The following is a 20,855-nucleotide window of genomic DNA, read 5'->3' as shown; positions in this document are numbered from 1 at the left end:
GGAGCCCCTGGCTCCAGGTACGGTTCCAGTTGTTTCATCGGTTCTGTCTTCAGATCCAGGGGCGACACCCACACCGGTTTTGCTTGAGGCTCCATCCCCGGGAGCGGGCCAGGTGGAGCGGGGTGTGACCCCAGTTCTGAGATTGTCTTCCTCTGTTCCAAGCTCCCATTCCTCTTTGGGCAGGCCTGCCTTCCGGGTGATGGAGAGGGTGCTTGCTTCGTCCTCCTACGTCGGACCTTCCCCCTCGTCCTCCTGAGCTGCAGCTATCACAGGCCACCTCCCCAGGACACTGAGAGCGCAAGCCTCAGGAAACCCCTGTACAGGGTAACCTCCTTTCTGAGTCTTCTTCGGACTCTTCCACTGAAGAATCACCTTGGAAACGGATGTGTAAGAGGAAACACATGGACTCCCTCACTGAGGATACGGACTACGAAGATGGGGAAAGGGTCCCCATGGTCACCCCCTGACGTTGTCTCCTTTGGAGACATCCTGGAAATTTTGAGGCAGAGGGGTGACTGGAAGCCCTCCAACCCTTCCTCGGAGGAATCTGTATTCCTGCAGGCCTTCCGCTGTCGGCCCTCTACTTCTTGGGTGACCCTGCCGATGAGTTAGTCCAGCTCATCATGCAGCGGGCATGGAAGAACCCTGATACCATTGAGGCCATTCCCTGGAGACCAGACAAGATACTTTCCCCTCAAAAGGAACAGCCTCATTGGTCTAGAGGCTTACCAGTAGACGCTATGGTGGTGGCGGCTGCCACAAAAAAGGACCTTGCAGAGGAAAGTCCTACTGTCCATCAACCCAACAGAGATTCTTGGGCGGTGGACAGATTAGGGAAGCAAGTTTTTGCTTCAGCGACCTTTGTTGTCAGGTCTCTGAACTATTTGGCACATTTTATGAGGCTCAAAAGAGATCTCATCTCTGAACTCTCTGGAACCCTTGCGGGTCAAGTTTCTGACAGGGCACGTGATAAAGTTGTTTCTCAGCTTGCTACCCTAGAGTCTATTTCCAACTCGTCCATGAGGTTGCTGTCCCACGCAACCAAAGGGGTGGCTAGAGCTGCGGGTACAGCTGTAGCTAGGAGACGCCATGCCTGGGTGCGCATTTGTGACCTCGCAGACTCCTTCAAGTCTTTCTTCTTGAACGCCCCTATCAAACCGTCCGCTTTGTTCGGTTCTAAAGTGAAGGACAACATTAGCCAGGTGCGAGCAGGATGGAAAAACCTTATCTGCCATTGGCCTATGTTTTTCCAAACCTCAGCACTCTTTCTCCAGGAACCAGAGGAGTGGAAAAATATGGCACAAAAAGTCTCAAGGCCCTTTCCGTAGTGTACGCGGTGAGGATGCCCCTAGAGGCAGAGGGTATTCCAATAATGGAAGACTCCCCTTTAGGGGCAAAGGGGGTCCCCAAAATCAGGACTCCAGGGATTATTTCTCCAGGCGACCTTATCAGCGCTCCTGAAGCGCTGCCCGATTGCTTTCCTCTGGAAGCAGTCGGGGCTCGTTTTTCTTTGCACCAAGCTGCCTGGCAGTCTATTACAAATGATCAGTGGGTGCAGAGATGACTTCCAGAGGTTATTACATCCCTCTAATCTGTTACCCAAGACCTCCAAAATGCCTTCTCAATGTTCCACCCAGGCAAAGGGAAGAAGCAGCTTCAGAAATAAGAAAGCTGTGTCAAAAATGAGTCATCCAACAAGTCCCCCCCAGACCAGTGCAGATCCGGTTTCTACTCAAGATTCTTTTTGGTGCCAGAAAAGACTGGGGACTGGAGTCCCATTTTGGATCTCAGCCAACTAAACAAATCAGTAGTTCAGGCCAAATTACGCATGGTTAAGATACAATCCATTCTCCCATTTCTTCGGGAGGGTGTATGGATGTGCTCGATAGATCTCCGGGATGCGTATTATCACATCAAAATGGACAAGCGCTCCAGGTGTCTCCTTCCCTTCCAGCTGGGAGCCAATTATTACCAATTAAGAGCCCTGCCATTCGATCTCTTGATGGCCCCCAGAGTGTTCACGAAATGCCTAGCAGTGGTAACAGCTCATCTGAGACTTCAGGGATTCCAGGTGTTTCCGTATCTAGACGATTGGCTCCTTTTCGCCCCCACCAAGCGCCTACTGGTCATGGCCGTCCGCTACACTCTGGCACTGGCGGAGTTTCTAGGCATCACAATACACTGGGAAAAATCCAACCTTCATCCTACCCAACAATTGGAATGTATAGGAACAGTATTCAATACTCAAACAAGCAAGGTCTCTCTCCCTCCTCATAGACTTCAGAGATTAAGATTACAAGTACAAGTGATACTCTGTCGAAGGAAGGTGTCTGCAAGGGAAGCTCTACAGGCTCTGGGGTCTATGGCGGCAGCCATCCTGATTGTCCCCCTGTCAAGATTGCATATGAGACTTACAATGGCTCCTTTTGTCCCAGTGGGTATCCAGTCTCCATCCTCTAAACTCACAGATCCTCATCACCAATTCCTGCAAACAAGATCTCCTCTGGTGGATGAGAACAGACGAAAATCTTTGGTGCTGCCCCTTCCAAACTCCCTAGCCCAATGCCACAGTGACCATGGATGCTTCCCTGATAGGGTGGGGGAGGCCACTTCCATTGAAAGACAGTTCAAAGCACATGGTCCATCTTGGAGGTCAACTTGCATATCAACGTCCTGGAGTTAAGAGTGGTGCTGTTAGCGTTGCAGGCACTTCATCTGCTCCTTCCATCGGGAACGATTGCAATACAGTCGGACAATATGTCTGTCGTCTGGTACATAAACAAGGAGGGACCAAATCCTACCCGCCATGAGAATTTGGCAGTGGGCGATAGCTTCCAACCGCTTTCTTATTGCAATGCATATCATGGGGAGCTCCAGTGTGATTGCAGACAGCCTGAGCAGATGCATCCTCCGTCCACGAGTGGTCTCTCATCCCGGACATGGCAGAAATCTTCAGCCGTTGGGGCCAGCCTTGCTGCAATCTTTTTGCTTCCACTTCAAACAACAAATGCACCAGCTACTTTGCCCTCTTTCCCCTAGACATAGTATCACAGAGAGATGCTTTGACTCACAGTTGGCCCGCGGGTCTCCTCTATGCTTATCCTCCAATACCGTTGATACCCCTATTTCTAAAAAAAGCAGTGCGATTGAGATGCAAAGTAATCTTCATTGCCCCTTTCTGGTCTTGACAAGTGTGGTTTCCCTTCCTTTGACCTCACCTATTACAACCTCCTTGGATCCTGGACACTCGTCAGGAGCTGATATCTCACTCATAAGGGCTGACTCCCCCAAATCTGTCCACTCTCAAGCTGACAGCTTGGTTTCTCCACTTCCGTTAGTTGCCAGGCAGGAAACCCTCTCCTCACCTGTTCGCGATATTATTCTGGCCTCCCATAAACCATCCACCAGCAAACTCTACAGAGACAAGTGGAAAAGACTCGCAATCTGGTCTAATAATCAGATGTTAGATCCTTTTTCAACTCCTACAGCTGCTATACTCCAGTATCTTTCTGAGTTGTTTGACAATGGGGCATCAGCTTCTACTATTCGAGTCCATTTAGCAGCTATGTCCAATTTCCACAACGGTTCAGATGGCGTCCCTCTTATCTCCACCCAACTTTGCAAGACCTTTCTCAAGGGAGTTTTCCATAGCAGATCTCCTATCAGGCAGCCTGTAGAGACATGGAATCTCTCTAGGGTTCTACAGTCTCTCTCTCTACCCCCCTTTGAGCCTACTGTGACATGTGATCTAGATCTATTCCTAAGATTTTCCAGTCGGACTTCTGTCTTTGCAAGGGAGTTTCTCAGGATTTTAGGATTCATGGCTTCTATGATTCTCGTGATACTTTAGCAAGACTCCACATGTGGAAAAAAATCCAGTTGCACCCAAAATCTGTACAGTCCCAACATCAACATCCCTGACATTTCCAAATTCCAGTTTTGGAGCATGTGAAAAGGAAGATTCTGTGGTAGAGAGACCAAATCTGTCAGAATCCAGGTCTCCAATTTTCCCTTCCACCTCCATCACAGTTTGTCACAACAGATGCCTTAGTCTTTGCTTGGGAGAGTAGTGGCCATGTGGATGAAAGGGAAGGGTGTTTGGAACATAAATGATTGACCAAGACACACGAATGTCAGAGATGGCGAAACTTAAAAATGCTTCCAACTCTCAATCATCTCTGTTCCCCAGAATTATTACAAGTGTCTGCAGATAGCAACATGATGTGGTGTGGTACATAAACAGGGAAAAAACAGATCTTACCCTCTTTGAAGATTAGCCATGGTAGCCTGGTATATAGTTTTTCGGAGCAGTCTCACTCTACAGGTATCTTACGTATGGTCAGAGCAAAACTGTGTAGCAGACAGACTGAACAGGTCCAGGATAGACCCTTATGAATGGGAATTGGGTTAGGGAGTCTTTCAGGATTTAATCCAGGTGTAGGGAACACCTCCCATTCAAAATATTTAATTGACGAAATTCTGCTCCAGGACTGCATGCAAGGAACCCTAGAAAACTGATACTTTTATTTTCCATGGACATAAATGTTTCCGTATGGTTTTTCACCCTTTCTGCTAATATCCAAAGTCATTCTGAAGATACAGAAGGACACTGCAAAAGTCACTGTGGTGACCTGGGTCAGGCAGTAGTGGTTCTCCCTTTTTTGGAATTGGCGGGGGGCATGTACCACAAGCTTTCTAGCATACTGGACTATCTCACACAAGACAAAAAGGGTATTTGATGCATCCTGGCCCAAACAGCTGCAACAAATTGCGTGGATGATAGAAACTTTATTGGGGGGGGGGGGGGGTGATAGAATTTTAATACCTTTTAGGCACTAGAGGATATGCTGGAAGTATTAGAAAAGTCAAGAAAAATCTGCTATTTGAAAATTATATATTAGTAGATGTTAAAGGTTTTGCATTTGGTGCCAAAACAGGAACCAGCACCCATTCAGGGTTCTACATTATTTTTGTGAGTTTCTATCCTCTGGTGTATCTTACTCCTCTGAGGTTTATTTGATAGCCATTTCAGCATGTTTGCCCATGGATCACCCTCTTTCAATGCAGTCTCGTGTGAAAATGTTTTTGAAAGGGGTTTTACATATCAAACTTCATAGAAAACTAGTAGCTCCTCCTGGGATCTCAATTTTGTTAGAAAGACAAATTCTTGCTCCATTTGAACCAGCTGATTAGACTGACTTGAGGTTCTTAACATGAAAAATAATGTTATTCATCTTGTAGAGGTCAGAACAATGAGTATCTGATCTCTTACAGTGGATCAACCCTCTCTCATTTGCCACAGACATGGGGTTTCCTTAAGAACTAATCCTGACTGATGCCTAACTTGGTGCCCCAGCTATCCATTTCCCTGTCTTCTTTCCAGAACCTAAAAACAAGTGAGAAAGGATACTCAACACCTTGGATGTCATAGACAACTTGGGTACTGTCTTGAGAGAACAAAATCATTTAAGATCTAATCAGTTGTTTATTTCTTGTGAAAATAGGAAAAAAGACATCTGACAAAACAGACTATTTCTAAGTAGTTGCCTAATGGATCAAGACATATTTTGCTAGGGCCTTGATTTTGTCTGTGGCATTTTGGAATGGGTTGACTCTAGAAACATTCTAGAAGCAGCACTTTGGTCCTCCATACATAGTTTTACAGCGCACTACAAGCTAGGTTCCTTCTAAATGTCTAGGTCAGGCTGTGCTAGGACCATTCTCCAGGGGCTCCTGAACCCCTCTCCTTCCTCCTCCCAGTTGCTGTAAGCTATATAATCTAGTCATATAGCTTAGGCTACTGCAGCAGTGATCAATATGAAGAACATAGTACAGTTGTATAAGTAAACTTAACCATAGCAGTTAATGTTTGAATGATCCCTGTTGCAGAAGGCACTCCCTCCCTCCCCCTTGTTTTTTGGTGTGTTTTTTATTCCAGGGTATGGAAATTAATTTATCTGAAGTAGTTTACTTCATTTGGTCTTCAAACTTTGGCCTTCAGATCCAGCATAGATCCAACATGGCCGGCATCATTGATCCGAGGTCTCAGCTCCTCCCCCCTACCCATAATGCCCCCTGTCTCCTTCCTCTCTTCAGATCTCGTTTGCTGCTGATATAGCCTGCAATGTGGTCCGAGCTTTTGGCAGCGTGGTGTGTTTTTTGATATAATTCACGTAAGTGAGTTACAGTTTTTGTCCTTTCTAATCTTCTTTGCTGTCCTCCCCTCCCAATTAGCGTCGGTAATGCACACACAAAAAAATCCCTTTTCTGCCATCTTTCCCTAGCTTGCGTGTGTCTGTGTGTATCTTGGGCCTTATCTAGGGGACGATATCTGAAGCCCCTAAATCTGGCTTCAAATGCTATTCTCAGTGTGGCCATAAGCACTCTCCTGCTGATGGCCACACTTGGTGTGTCGTGTGCTTTTGTGCCTCTCACCTTGATACCTCCTGTCCTATCTGCGCTGGGTTTAACTCCAGAGCATTTCAGGACAGGAGGAACAAACTGATAGTTAAGGCCTTTTGCCCGCATTGGGAACGGCTGTTCCCACCCCCTGCACTGGATCTTCACCTGCAGCAGTATCTTCCCCTTCCCAGGCCTCAGGGACTCAAACTCCCGCCATGAGGTCTGAGGAAGGGAGAAGGCAAAAAAGGATAGGCCCGCAAGTGGTCTCCCGACTGCTCTGTCCCGACTGGTCCGCCCTCCAAGATTGTGACTTCCAGCCCTGGTTCTCCTCAGCTTTGCTCCCCTAGATTTTCTCAGGAGGCTGAGGAGATCAGAATGCGGTCTCCGGTTTCCCCTCTCTGCCATTCTAGACCTGATTCCGTAGCCTCCTCTTCCCGCTCCACCCGGTCCCTTGCTGAAGTGGAGATGGACAGGATGGACAAAATGATGTGGAAATTCATCTGCACTCAAATTCAAATGGGGGTCTTGCCTGCACCCTCTCCCTCTGGTGGGGGTGTCTCGCAAACCTTTTTCTCTTCAATTTCTCCTTCTCCGATCTGACTTGTGGTATTGGAGCCCTTGGATCAGAGGACCCTTGGGGTTGAGGGGTTGGTGCTAATGGTACCTAGTACCTGAACGCCAGCCATTGCTTTGAGTTTGTCAGATCAGATCATGTTGAATCAGAGCTGTTGGGGCCGTAGTCTCTGGGTCGGATCCGAGAGGGTGCTGTCTGCTCATAGTGAGGCAGACTGCAGTTACTCCCTTGGTATCTCGGCTCCTAGAGTCTCTGCTCCAACTCCCCTGTCAGATCAGAGGGGAACGGCTCTGTTGGTGTCCGCTTTGGAGATCCGTTCTCCATCTGCTTTCGACGCGGTGGAGAGGGTTCTCTCGGCGCTGTTGAGACCCTTGATCATCCCGTCCTCTGATTCCACCCTGACCCCCTCTGGTTTTGGTACGGTTCTGACCATTTTGTCCTCTCAGGGACAGCCCGCGCCTGTAATGCCTCAAGCTGCTCCAGTCAGGGAGCATCTGGATGTTTCGAGTCCTCCTCCCAGAGATCCATGCTGAGGAGGTCCCTAGCAAACGGACATGTAAGAGGAGACACCGAAACTCCCCTTTCAAGTCCATGACCTCAGACACTGATTTGGAGGAAGACCTCAGACACTGATTTGGAGGAAGGGGAAGGTTCCTCCCAATCTCCCCCCGAGGATATCTCCTTTGGAGACATCATGGAAATCCTATGCCAGAAGGGGGATGGTCTGCCCAAAAACCGACCCTGGACGAAACAGTGTTTCTTGAGGCATTTGGCATGGGCCCATCTACTTCCTGGGTGTCACCTCCCGCAGATCCCTTGGTGGATCTAATAACATCTCTGGTGTGGAAGGAGCCGGATACAGTGGAGCCTATCCCAAAACGTCCTGACAATGTTTTCAGTCCCCCAGCAGACAGGATGCACTGGTTCAAAGGATCTCTGGTAGATGCTATGGTCGTGGCAGTGACCACAAAGAAAGAGTTAGCTCAGGAGAGCTGTACGGTCCACCCTCTTACCACGATTCACAGACTTTGGACTGCTTTTGGAAGCAGATGCATGCTTCAGCGACCTTTGCCATCTGGGAGCTGAACTATATGGCACACCTGACACGATTACAGGGTGACCTAATCAAGGAGGTCACTGAATCGACCCCAGAGACCATGTTGGCAGAGGACAAAAAGACGTTCTCCACCCAAATGGCCACTCTAAACACCATTTCTAATACGTCCATGGGCCTCCTCTACCATGCCACGGTGGGAGCCGCTAGGGCTGCTGGTTCAAGAATCACCATCAGGGGCCATTCCTGGCTCCAGCTGCATCAGTTCTCTGACCCCTTTAAGGCGTCTTTTACCAATGCCCCTTTTGATGGTTCTTCCCTTTTTGAGAAGTCAGTGAGAGAGGCACTTGTCCAGAATGAGAAGGATAGGAAGTCTCTGTCTGCTGTTGGGATCCGCTTCTCCTCCCTTCAAAGATCCTTTTCTAGGAATCAGCGAGGGAAGAAGAAGATGTGGTTCCGAAAGTCTCAGGCATTTTACCAGGACACTCAGGATAATTCGTCCCACAGAGGCAGAGGGGGTTACGATAGATGCCAACCCAGAGGCAGAGAGGGGGGGGGAGGTCAGAGAAATACTGGGTCCCAAGAACCTTTTTTGGACAGGCCCGGGCAGCAGCCCTGAAGGGTTCCCTGACTGTTCCTCTCTGGTGGCAGTTGGGGATCACCTTTTTCTGCACCCAGCGGCATGGGAGTCTGTTACAAATGATTGCTGGGTGCTGCATATCATATCCAGAGGCTATTCAATTCCCTTCACCCAAACTCCTCTTCTTCCCAGGCACCACTCAGATGTTCCACCCGCTCAACGGGAGGCAGCAGTCTTAGAAGTAGACAAATTGCTAAGCAAACGAGTTATCCAAAGGTTCCCCCAGACCAGTCTGGATTGGGGTTTTATTCCAGAAGACGAGGGACCTAAGACCCATCTTGGATCTTTCCACCCCAAACCTGGCAGTAACCAAGATGAAATTTCGGATGGTCACTCTTCTCTCTGTCTTGCCCTATCTGTAAATGAATGACTGGATCTGCTCGATCGACCTCCAAGACGCTTACTACCATATCAAGATGGACAGATGCTCCCAGAAGTTTCTCTGTTCCGGCTAGGAGCAAATCACTTTCAATTCAGAGCCCTTCCCTTTGGTCTTACCCCCCCCGGGTGTTCACCAAAGTGATGGCAGTAGTTGCGGCTCACCTGAGGCTTCAGGGTATTCAGGTCTTTCCGTACCTGGACAATTGGCTCTTTGCTGCCCAGACCAAGCATCTTCTATACCAAGCCAGGGACTCTCTTTCTACTCTTAGCCAAAAATCTAGGCATTACCATCAGTCTCTCCAAATCAGCACTGGCTCCAGTTCAGAGCATGGACTTCATTGGAGCTGAGTTAGACACGATTCAAATACAGGTCTTTCTTACCCCGGAGAGAATACACAGTCTGAAGGTGCATGTCTTCCAGGTTCTTCATACAGAGATTCCAGTGGTGGATTCAGTTCTCAAGGCTTTGGGTTCAATGGCAGCTACAATTCAACTATTGCCCTTAGCACGCCTTCACATGTGCATTGTACAGTGGACTCTTGCTGTCTAGTGGTCTCTTCTGGACCAACCGTTGTCTTATCCTGTTTGAATAACCGGGTGTGCAGGGACTGTCTTCTGTGGTGGATTCAGTCTCCAGACATAGCATAGGGTCGCCCCTTTCTTCCACTCTTGCCCAAAGCTACAGTGACCACATACACCTCCCTGCTCAGGTGGGGGGGCATTGCTCAGGGCGGATGGTCCAAGGCATGTGGTCCCTTCCTGAGACCAGTCTGCATATCAACGTGCTAGAGATGAGGGCGGTGCTTTTCATGCCCATCTGGCTCTAGGGACAATTGCCATCTAGACGGACATGTCAGTAGTCTGGTACATCAACAGACAGGGGGGAACCAGATCATACCCCCTTTGTCGCAAAGCCATGGGAGTGTGGGAATGGGTAATTTCCACTGGTCATTTTCTGGTAGCAACGCACATTCCAGGTTGGTCCAACATTCTAGCAGACAGGCTCAGCAGGTCCATTCTGATGCCTTACGAGAGTGGTCTCTGAACCCTTCAGTGGCGGTGCAGATCTTCCTCAGGTGGGGGTCGTCTTTGCTGCGATCTCTTCACATCTCTTTCCAACATGAAGTGCAGCGAGTTCTTCGCCATGTGCCCCCCTCAGGGGGAAGCCCCCAGAGAAGCTCTCGTTCTTGCTTGGCCACCCAGTCTACTCTATGCCTATCCTCCTCTGCCCTTGATCTCCAAGTTTCTGCAGAAACCTTGCAGGCTGGGGAGCACAGTCATCCTCTTTGCCCCATTCTGGCCTCACCAAGTCTGGTTCCTATCCCTATGGTCTCACACAGTAGTTCCATCATGGACTCTGGATCCAGTTCCAGATCTTATTTCTTACCCCTTGGGAATTCTGCATTCAGATCTGGTCAGTCTGAAACTCACGGCTTGGCTGCTCCATTTCCCATGATCATCAGGACTCCCAGTTTATCTTCCTCGGTTAAGGAGATTCTGGTTGCAGCTCACAGGTCATCAACCAGAAGCGTCTACCGTAGCAAATGGAAGCGTTTTTTGATCTGGGCTTCGCAGCATGCCTTAGACCCTTTTACGACTCCGGTCTTGACAGTTTTAGGTTTCTTAGCTGGTCTTTTTTCAACAGGGCGCCAGTTCGTACGCTATTGAAGTACAACTGGCCGCTATCTCTACTTTTACGTAGGGGATAGTATGACTTCCTTGGTATCTTCGAAGCTCTGCAAGGCTTTCCTAAAGGTGTCGGAACTCCAAGCTCTTTCTATCAAAGTGCCTTACATGATCTTCCACAAGGATAGTCTCTCTTTATGCACCAGTCCTTCTTTTTTGCCAAAGGTGGCCTCTGAAGTAAACATAAACCAAACTATCAGCCTGCCAGTATTTTTTCCAAATTTTCAAAATGGGAGAATATAAATTGCATTTGTTAGATGTACATAGACAACTATGTTTCTACCTTCACAGGACTAAATCCTTTAGAAAATATGACCAGTTGTTTGTTTCTTATGCTAAACTCTTTTTGGGCAAACCAATTTCCAAAGTTACAATTGCCAGATGGATAACCAAATGCATTACCAGGGCCTATTTAGCTAAGGGTCTCTCTCCGCCATATCAAGTAAAAGCACATTTTACCAAGTCTATGGCTACCTCGGCGGCATTCTGGTCCAGGGTCTCTCTGGATAACATTTGTTCTGCTGCTACATGGTCCTCATCTCATACCTTCATTTCCCACTATAAGTTGGACATCATTTCCAGAGGTAAGGTTTAGTTTGGCTCCGCCGTACTCCGGAATATCCTTTCATGAGGGCCTCCCAGGTGTGAGTAGCTGGGGACTCTGTCCCAAAGGTTGAAGGCCAAATGAAGTAAACTACTTCAGATAAAGAAGTTATGTACTCACCATAACGTTCCATCTGAGTAGTTGTACTTCATTTGTCTTCAACCGCCCCCCCCCCCCCTCCTTCTCCCTGCCTTGTCATTTTTATTCTTACCATGTGTAAAAAAGTGTTTGTCACAAAAGGCTCCTTATGTTCCTTGGCTCAGGAATTTTTTAGACAGCCAGTAGTGGTAAGGCCTTGTTGGGTTGGGTGTATTTTTATTGTCAGCAGCAAACTCGATCTTAAGGGAAGAAGGAGACATGAGGCATTATGGGTAGGGGGGACAAGCTGAGAGCTCAGATCAGTGATGCTAGCTAAGCAGGCTTGTCGGACCCATGCTGGATCCGAAGCCCAAAGTTTGAAGACAAATGAAGTACAACTACTCCGATGGAATATTATGGTGAGTACATAACTTTTTTTTCTTAGCAATACCTTTCAGGGCTCAGCCTGGCTCTTCAATTGACATGAAAGCTTTGAAGGGCTTTGTGCCCAGACATGTCTTTTAGTCAGCTCAGGTCAAGCTGACAAACATTTTGGGCATGTAGAAGGAGCCCTGAAGCTTTGGATGCTGCATGGCTGTTATATCCTAAGCAGAATATAAACTATATAGCTTAGGCTTCTGCTGGAGTAATCATTCAAATGTCTGCTGTTATGGTAAGTTTACATGCATAATTGTACTTTATGGGGAAAAATTATAAAGATTCAGCATGGTTGTTCAAATGAAACAGCTTCAGCATGGGGTTTTAAAAAGCTTTATACCAGAAGGTTTTCAGTATTTTGAACATTACTTCTCTTTGTCTCTTCTTTTTTTAGATTCTCGCATTCAGATATTCCTGCAGGATTACCTTACATCAGGTCACCAAAAATCCGTCCCTGTGATACCTGGGGGACTAGTCCCAATTCAGAAAGAACTAGAGGAAATAGCTGTGAAATACATTCGCCTTGTCAACTACAATAAAATGGTCTTTGGTCCATACTATAGTAATATTCTCAGTAAACTGCTGAATAAGGATGAATCTGATGTAGTTAATTGCCCAGAGCAATCGGTTTAATGCTTCACAGTCATGTACCAGATGCAGCATTTTTTTTTTAATCTGGCACATTTATAAGAACAATAAAGTTAGGAAATGAATTTTGGAGGGAGGAAACAAATGTTGGAATTGGAGATGGAAGATGAGTTATTCCAGTTCTGGATGTTTTCCTGCATTGAGTTTTGTGACATTCCTTCAACCTGCTCCAAGTGCTAAGCTGTTCCTTCTAACTTTGCAGTGCCCGTGTTCTTTACAGAAATGACAATGTGTACTGGTTTCCAAATTCATTTTAATTGTATTAAGTTTGGAAGAAAAATTGTAGTTTTGTGGTATTTATTCAGACTGACAATATTACTGTAAATTAGTTTCAGTATAAGCATATTTAGTGGCCAGGCTGCATATAGTACAAAATGGGCATCTAAGTATGTTTGAAATGTGTTGATCTTATGGTCCTTGTTTCTTACTGGGATACAAAATATTTATGGTCTAATTGTGGTAGACCTTGTTATTGCATTTTCAGGCATTTAAATTTTGTTATGACGTTTTGGAACCAAAATAATTACTCATTTTTGCCTCTAAAGTCTAAAATTTTAAAATGTAATTAGTATTTGCAGTGACAGTTCTGCATTTTACAGGTTTACAAATGAGCATTATTTGTGAGTGGCTACTGTGTTGCAGAGGTTAGCATTGTCACCTCACAGCAAAAGGCCCTCTGGTTCGATTCTCGGCTGGAGTGCCTTCTGTGCAGAGTCTACATGTCCTCCCTGTGGTCCCGTGGGTTTCCTTCAGGTGCTCTGGTTTCCTCCCACATTCCAAAGACATGCTGCAGGTGGATAAGATGCTCAAAATTGGCCCTAGGTATATGTGTGTGCGCGCCTTCTGTGAAGGTTGGGTGCTGGGCTGGCAACTCAACGCAGTAAAAACTCCACTGGCAGTAGTTTCTGTGGACTGATGACCTACTGTGGCGACCCCTAATGGGAGCAACCAAAAGACAAAGAAGACAAATGAGCATTATTTATTTAAATTCTTTGTTTAGTATTGCATAGTTTAAAAATAATTGTCTTTCACCATCTCTCATAGGTGTGAAATGTTGAAGTCTGCAGCAATAAAATGCCAGGTTGCCAGTTCCCATAGCATACAGTTTGCTTGCCAGGTACTGTTTTTAAAGGCAGTTTTTCTTTTCTTTTTAAAACCAGAAAGCACCCAGCATTGGGAAGCTTTATACCTTTTTCTCAGAAGTGAAAAGGAAAAGCCTGCATCATAGTATTGATATCTTTGTGGTTGCACCAACTTAATTGGTACCACATACAATATATTACAGTAGATATAAATAGTTGGGATTATTTATGCACTGAGCAAAAATCTAAGATGTTGTCAAATGTGTGTTGATTGTGCATGTTATGAGTTTTTCCATTTGCTGTATATTGGTAAAATGAACAAAGCAGAAACCAAACTGCTTTCATTGGTTGAGTATTCATTTCATTCTTAATGGAGCATCATCAAACTAAATGATGCAGTTCATTGCTACATATGTTAAAAATCACATGATTTTTACCAACAATAAAATTACTGAGTCAATAAAAATCAAAATACAATAGAAACTGGTAAAAATTATTGAATAGTTATAATAAATAAATGAATGAAAGGCATAAGGTTCTGAGGGCCCAGTGTAATTTTACAGCATCTTTTAATCATAGTTTCCTAGTAGCTTTTAAAGTAGGACTGTTTCTAAAAGAAACAAAATAAACAAAAATAAAATAAACATTTTTCTTGTAACTTTGTCATTCCATTGTCTGGCTAAATCACTTTCGCATATTTTCTTCTTGTATGTATACATATTATGAGTAAAATGTGTTACATGCAATGTATTCAGTCAGATTGAATACGTACTGCTCCATTATAAGCCATAGAGATATTGAGATTACAGTACTCTAGGTTGCTTGACATAAATCAAAGTGGTTAAGTTTCACAGGTGTAACAAAAATGTCATTTAGTTCTAGCAGCACTGTGCAGTATCCCAGACAAGTATTAGGTGCTATATTAAAAAATAGCACTTGAGTTTGTATTTCTTGTACTAGAAAGATGTTCTTCATTCCACATTGCTGCAGTCCTAACCATTGGGTAGTCCGCTGTCCAGTCGGCCCGAATACCAAAGTATATGGCTGACGTCGGTCAAGGCGCATTAGACTGACGTCAGTACGTCAGGGTACTAATGCGCATGACCGACGCCATATCTTCAGTCTTTTTTGCCGCATGGTCCGATGCAGAAGCAGTTCTTGCGAGTGCAGGTTGGCGTTCTGAAATATTTCCGAAGTCGGAGTTTCAGACCGAATCAAAGTTGGCTAAGTACCCCGTTGGGGAGCATTTTGGTTTTTTCTTGCCTCAGTATTTAACCGGATGTCAGAAAAAGTGAATAACTGTATTTCTTGTGGGAAACAGATACCTCATAGGGATTACCATACTCTGTGTATACCTTGTTTAGGGCCTGAGCACGACGTTGTTGGTTGCCGCTCTTGTGCTAGATTTAATAAACGCACTATTAAGAGAAGGATAGACTGTGCCAGGTTAGTGTTTGGGAAGCGTTGTAATTACAAAATGCCGTCGGATGCTCCGACGCCCGCTTCATCTAAGAAGCGCAAAGACAAAACAGCGAAGCCTAGGGTTGATGAACCGGCAGTCCCGGACGTCGGTTCTTTAGAAGGCTCTGTGGAGCCAGAGGTTTTGCCAGGAGTTTCTTTGGAGTCTCAGGCAGACACTTTATTGTTACAGGATGTGCCCTCTCAGGAGGTAGGCCAGGCTGAGGGGGCTTCTCAGGTAACTGTTCTTCCTTCTGTTCCCAAGTTAGTTAGAGCTTCTCCTACTGTTGCCAAAACTTCTTTCAGAGGTAGGCCAAGTTCAGCTACAGTGGGGGTTGCTCCTAGCACTTCAGGTTCTGTGCCTAAGAAACATATGCTTAAAATGGCAGAAGATTTAATTACTATGATTAGAGGCTCTATGCCCCCTCCTGATAAGAGGCCTAGGGTGGAACCTGAGTTTGAGAGTTTGGAACAGTATTCAGAGGCTTCGAGTCTTCTGAAGAATTACAGGAATTTCCTCCTTATTCTGATTCTGATGTGGATGATTCCACACCTACAGCTTCTCCTCCTGAGGATTTCTCATTTTCAGAGACTCTGCATTCCATGAGGGAACACTTTAAATGGGAAGGCCAAGATTACTCTGATTCCAGGAAAAGGCTTAGGGAATTCTTATTTTTACCTCAACATAGACCCTTAGCTATACCTCCTGTGTTGAATGTGGTGGAAGATGTTTTTGCAGAGGCTTCCCTGAACCCTGACTCTTTGCCTCCTGCTCCTGTTAAACCTGATAGGTACTATAGGGTGCCCGAAGCTCATAAGTATTTGTTTAAGAGTCCTAGGGCGGACCCAGAAACTGTTTCTCAGGGGCCTAAAGGTGTTAAGGCCTCTGTGGTTAAAAATCCTGTTCCCACTGATAAAGAGGCAAGGGCTTTGGATAGGTGGGGAAAGAAAGTGTATACTTCTTCCACTCTAGCCATGAGAGCGTTGAATTGTCAGTTTCACATGCTAAAATATCAAAATTATCTCCTTTCACAATTGAAATCTAAGGTGGATGCTTTGGCGGAAGGTATAGAGTGTAAAGAGTTGCTGGATTTACTTCATGTGTCTGAACAAGTGGGTAAGCATTCTTTGCAATGTGGTTTTGATGCTGTGCAGGCCTCCTCGAGGGTGGCTGCCACTAGTTCTGTTCTTCGCAGGCATGCCTGGTTGAGGGATCAGAATTTAGCTGAGCATGTTAAGACAAGGATTTTGGATGCTCCTTTACAGTCTGATGTGTTGTTTGGTTCGCCTGTGGAAGCAGTCCTGAAGAAAATGGAGGACAAAGCTAAGTCTATGCAAACTGTTAAAGATTTTTGCAGGTGCAGCCACCAAAGTTTAGTAGAAATTGGCCTACTAAGGGATGGACATATCCTGCGTATGATTCCCAGTCTAGGGGTAGGTCTAGACGTGGTAGGGGCAGAGCTCAAGGTTCTTTTACGCCTAGATCAGGAGTTCACCTGCTCAGACTTCTGGTGAGGGCAGGGGTCAGTCCTTTCGTAAACAGACCCAATGACCTGCTTTTCAGCTGCCAGTAGATTCTCGCCTGGCAGCTCCTTTGGGAGGAAGACTGTCTCTTTTCAAAGAAAATTGGGATTTAATTACTCAAGACAGATGGGTGTTGGATATCATTCACCACGGTTACAGGTTTAATTTCCATACATTGCCCCCTTTCAAAGGCATGCCAGACGTTCCTCCTGCACAAAGGAAAGAGGCTCACAAGCAAATTTCTCTGTTACTCCAAATAGGGGCCATTCAGTCAGTCCCTGTATCGGAAAGGGGCCTAGGATTTTATTCTCGCCTGTTCCTAGTACCAAAGAAGGGGAACACGTGGAGACCAATTTTGGATTTATCTATCCTCAACACTTATCTGGACATTCCCAAGTTCAAGATGTTGACGTTACAACAGCTTTTACCTCTGCTGGGCAAAGACCACTGGATGGTAACTTTAGATCTCAAGGAAGCTTACCTTCATGTGCCTATAAGACTAAGTTGCAGGAAGTATCTGCGTTTTCGAGCTGGAAATTCTCATTATCAGTTCTCTGCATTGCCCTTTGGCTTATCTACTGCGCCCAGAGTATTCACAAAGGTTCTGGCTCCAGTGATAGCTTACTTCAGACTAAAAGGAATTCAAATCTATCCTTACTTGGACGACTGCCTGATTCTGGCTCAAGAAAAGGAGGACCTTCTACAGCATCTGGAATATGTTATAGCAGTGCTAAGATGCCTAGGGTATTCTGTGAACGAAATAAAGTCCAGTCTAGTACCCTCTCAAGACATGTGCTTTCTGGGTGTGAGACTGAATACAGCAGCCCAGATGGCCTTTTTAACCCCGGACAAACAACAGAGTCTATCCCTTTACTTTCATCAACTATCTCATCAGTCCGTGCTGACTGCAAGGACAGTCCTTCAAGCATTAGGGTTCATGGCATCTTGTATTCTGGTGCTTCCCAATGCCAAACTGCATATGAGGAAGCTGCAATGGTAACTCAAAATGTATGGACACAGCACTGCCAGGATTTGGACACTGTCATTCAAATAATACCTTGCATTCAAAAGGAATTTTTGTGGTGGGCTCAGGAATGTCACCTAAACAAGGGACTCTCTGTGACCCGGCCAGAGGCGAGTCAGATTCTAACGACAGATGCCTCAGACATTGCTTGGGGAGCTCATCTAAATGGAAAGTGGATACAAGACAAGTGGCCTGCCAGACTACAGCATCTACATATCAACATGAAAGAGATGTTAGCAGTCCAGTTTGCATTAATGGCTTTCAAGGAGTTACTTCTTCCAGGGCAGGTGTTGATTCTAACAGACAACACAACTGTCATGTGGTACATCAACAAACAAGGGGGAACACATTCTTACCCATTGTGCAGGCAAGCAATGATTTTATGGGAGACTGCGCTCAGCTTGCAACTAACTCTTCAGGCAAGGTTTCTGCCGGAGCACAGAACTCCTTAGCAGATGTGTTAAGCAGACAAATCATGGATCCCCACGAGTGGAAACTGGATCTTCATGTATTTCAAAGGTTGACAGTGTCCTGGGGAACTCCAGACATAGATCTGTTCGCTTCTCCACTAAACCACCAGCTGCCAAAGTTTTGCACAAAGAGGTTACATCACACAGCTTGGAAAGTGGATGCTCTTTCTTTCAGTTGGAAAAATCTTCATGTGTATGCTTTCCACCTCTGCCTCTTCTTCCAAAGGTGCTTCTAAAGGTCAGACAAGACAAGCCAAGGATGATTTTAATAGCTCCAGATTGGCCTCGGCAGCATTGGTACCCATTACTGAGGAGTCTAGTAAAGAAGCCTCCATGGCCTTTACCCTTGATTCCACACCTTTTGTCTCAGAGAGATGGCCACCTGCTCAATGTCAAGCTTCGCTCTCCATCTAACAGCATGGCATATTCTGTTTTGAGAGACAGCCGGTCTCAACTTCCTCAACAAGTTTTAAATGTGATTATGGAAGCTAGAAGACCTAGTACACGGAAAGTGTATGCAGAAAAATGGAAGAGATTTTTATTTTGGAGTGCAGCAAGGAATTTGGAGATTTCTGAGCCTAATTTGAGTGTGGCTCTTCAATATCTTACTGAGTTATTGGACAAAGGTTTGTCCTTCTCTTCCATTAAGATTCATGCTGCAGCAATTTCAGCTCACTATGATTGTGACCCACCATTGTTTTCGCATCCTTTGTTCAAGCAGTTTCTCAGAGGGGCAAAGAATATAAGACCCCACGTAGAGCTCCTACTCCTGCTTGGGATCTCAATTTTGTGTTGGAAAAACTTACTCTACAACCTTTTGAGCCTCAAGGGTACTGCTGATTTAAAATATTTGTCATGGAAGACTGCTTTTTTGTTGGCCATTACTTCTGCAAGAAGGGTTTCTGAGTTGCAGGCCCTTATGGCAGTAGAGCCCTTTCTGATTTTCCATAAGGATAGGGTATCATTACGTACTAATCCTTCCTTTATGCCCAAGGTGGTTTCTAGTGTGGCTTTAAACCAAACTATTCATTTGCCTACTTTCTATGCAGATCCCCAAAATAAAGGGGAAAAGATTTTGCACACTTTAGATGTACATAGGCAGTTGCGTTATTATTTAAGCAGGACTAAGGATTTCAGGCAGTCTCAGCAGTTGTTTGTTTCTTTTGCTTTGAGTTCTCAGGGCAAGCCTGTGTCTAAGCAAACTATTTCTAAGTGGATTGGGTTTTGCATTTCTTTTTGTTACTCCCATCATGGCAAGGAGATTCCAGCTGGGATTAGGCCTCATTCCACTAGGGCTACTGCCACTTCAACAGCATTTTAAGGGGTGGCAACTAAGGATATTTTAGAGGCAGCTACTTGGAGTTCAGTGCATACTTTCTCTAAGCATTACCACCTTCCTCTCTACTCTAAATCTAGGGCTGGTTTTGCCACAGCCATTTTGCAAGGCATGTTGGCAGCCCCTGCTTCTTTATGATTTGCCAGCCTCCCTTACCTCTGCTTTGGGATTCTACCCAATGGTTAGGACTGCAGCAATGTGGAATGAAGAACATAGTACAGTTTTGTACCTACCATAAATGTAGATGTTCGAGGATCCACATTGCTGCAGTCCAATTTATCCTCCCGCCTTCCCCTCTGTGTTTAGGGGTGGTGGTGTGAGTTGCTGTATATTATTGTACATCTGTATATATATATATATATATATATATATATATATATTGTATATAAGTTTGGTGCAGGGCTTTTTGGTGTTTTGGTTTGGGCCTTGTTTTTTTAGGGTCTTCTGACATCTGGGGCAAGAAAAGACTGAAGATATGGCGTCGGTCATGCGCATTAGTACCCTGACGTACTGACACCAGTCTAATGCGCCTTGACCGACGTCAGCCATATACTTTGGTATTCGGGCCGACTGGACAGCGGACTACCCAATGGTTAGGACTGCAGCAATGTGGATCCTCGAACATCTACATTTATGGTAGGTACAAAACTGTACTTTATGGCTCCTGTACCACCCCTTGTGTTTAGTCTTCTTGGGCACACAGAATGTGTCAGATTTTATTGATAATCTGTCTAGTAACATTTGAGTCTGTATTATTTCCACAGGCATGCATTCATCTGATGATGTTCAACAAACACACTATCTTATTGGCATAAGGGTAGTAGTTTCCTGCAAAACTTTATTTAACAGTCTACCAAAGCTCAGAGTCCCTCCTACTTCCTGTCTGTGGGAGTGATGGACAATCACATGGCAGTATGGGGACTCTCTTCCAGACCCCCAGACACGACCCTTTCAGTTTTGTAATGCCATAACAAGAGAATAATGTCTTGGAAGACTGCTCCTTACTCTGGATCTCTTCAGCTGCTGAGCTCATACAAGAAACCCTTTTCTGTTTTATTTCCTCCCTCTGCCTTTTTCTGTCAGTGCTTGACTGATGTATTCTGCTGATTTTGTTTTTTCTGATTTTCTGCACTTGGACTTTACCTACAGTATACGGTTTATACCATTTATTTTAAGCTAATTGCTGGGTTCTTAACTATTGTAATGTGTTTTATGGATATTGGTGAATGTGTAACTGAGTTTCTGTACTGTTTGTTTTAGTACAGTTCCTCTCATTGCCTTGTGCTTCCAGAAGAGTGAGTTAATCACTTCTGTTATTCCATTAATTAAAAGCTTCATTTGAATGCTTTGACAGCAAAAATCTGCTGTTTTAGTTTTTTTTGTGTGGGGGAGGTTATGATTATTTGAGTTGACTGATTAGATTTACTGCATTTTAAACATTTTTTTCATTAAAATT

The 20,855-nt window shown here is 45.3% G+C and overlaps 1 protein-coding gene across 1 annotated transcript in view; it reads left to right on the top strand.

Moving 5' to 3' along the window:
* TCP11L1 (t-complex 11 like 1) overlaps positions 1 to 13,220 on the top strand; it is a 969,080-nt gene extending 955,860 nt beyond the window's left edge. The window contains exon 10 of the mRNA XM_044059530.1: positions 12,252 to 13,220. Within this exon, the coding sequence (XP_043915465.1) occupies positions 12,252 to 12,490 (239 nt within the window). The 3' untranslated portion in view covers positions 12,491 to 13,220. The remainder of the gene's footprint in view (positions 1 to 12,251) is intronic.
* The last annotated feature ends 7,635 nt before the right edge of the window (positions 13,221 to 20,855 follow it).

The sequence above is a fragment of the Protopterus annectens genome, chromosome 17.part0 (genome assembly GCF_019279795.1).
Source record: "Protopterus annectens isolate FY-2018-M chromosome 17.part0, PAN1.0, whole genome shotgun sequence".
In the NCBI taxonomy this organism is placed as follows: domain Eukaryota; kingdom Metazoa; phylum Chordata; order Ceratodontiformes; family Protopteridae; genus Protopterus; species Protopterus annectens.
This window is presented reverse-complemented; position numbering and strand designations above follow the sequence as displayed.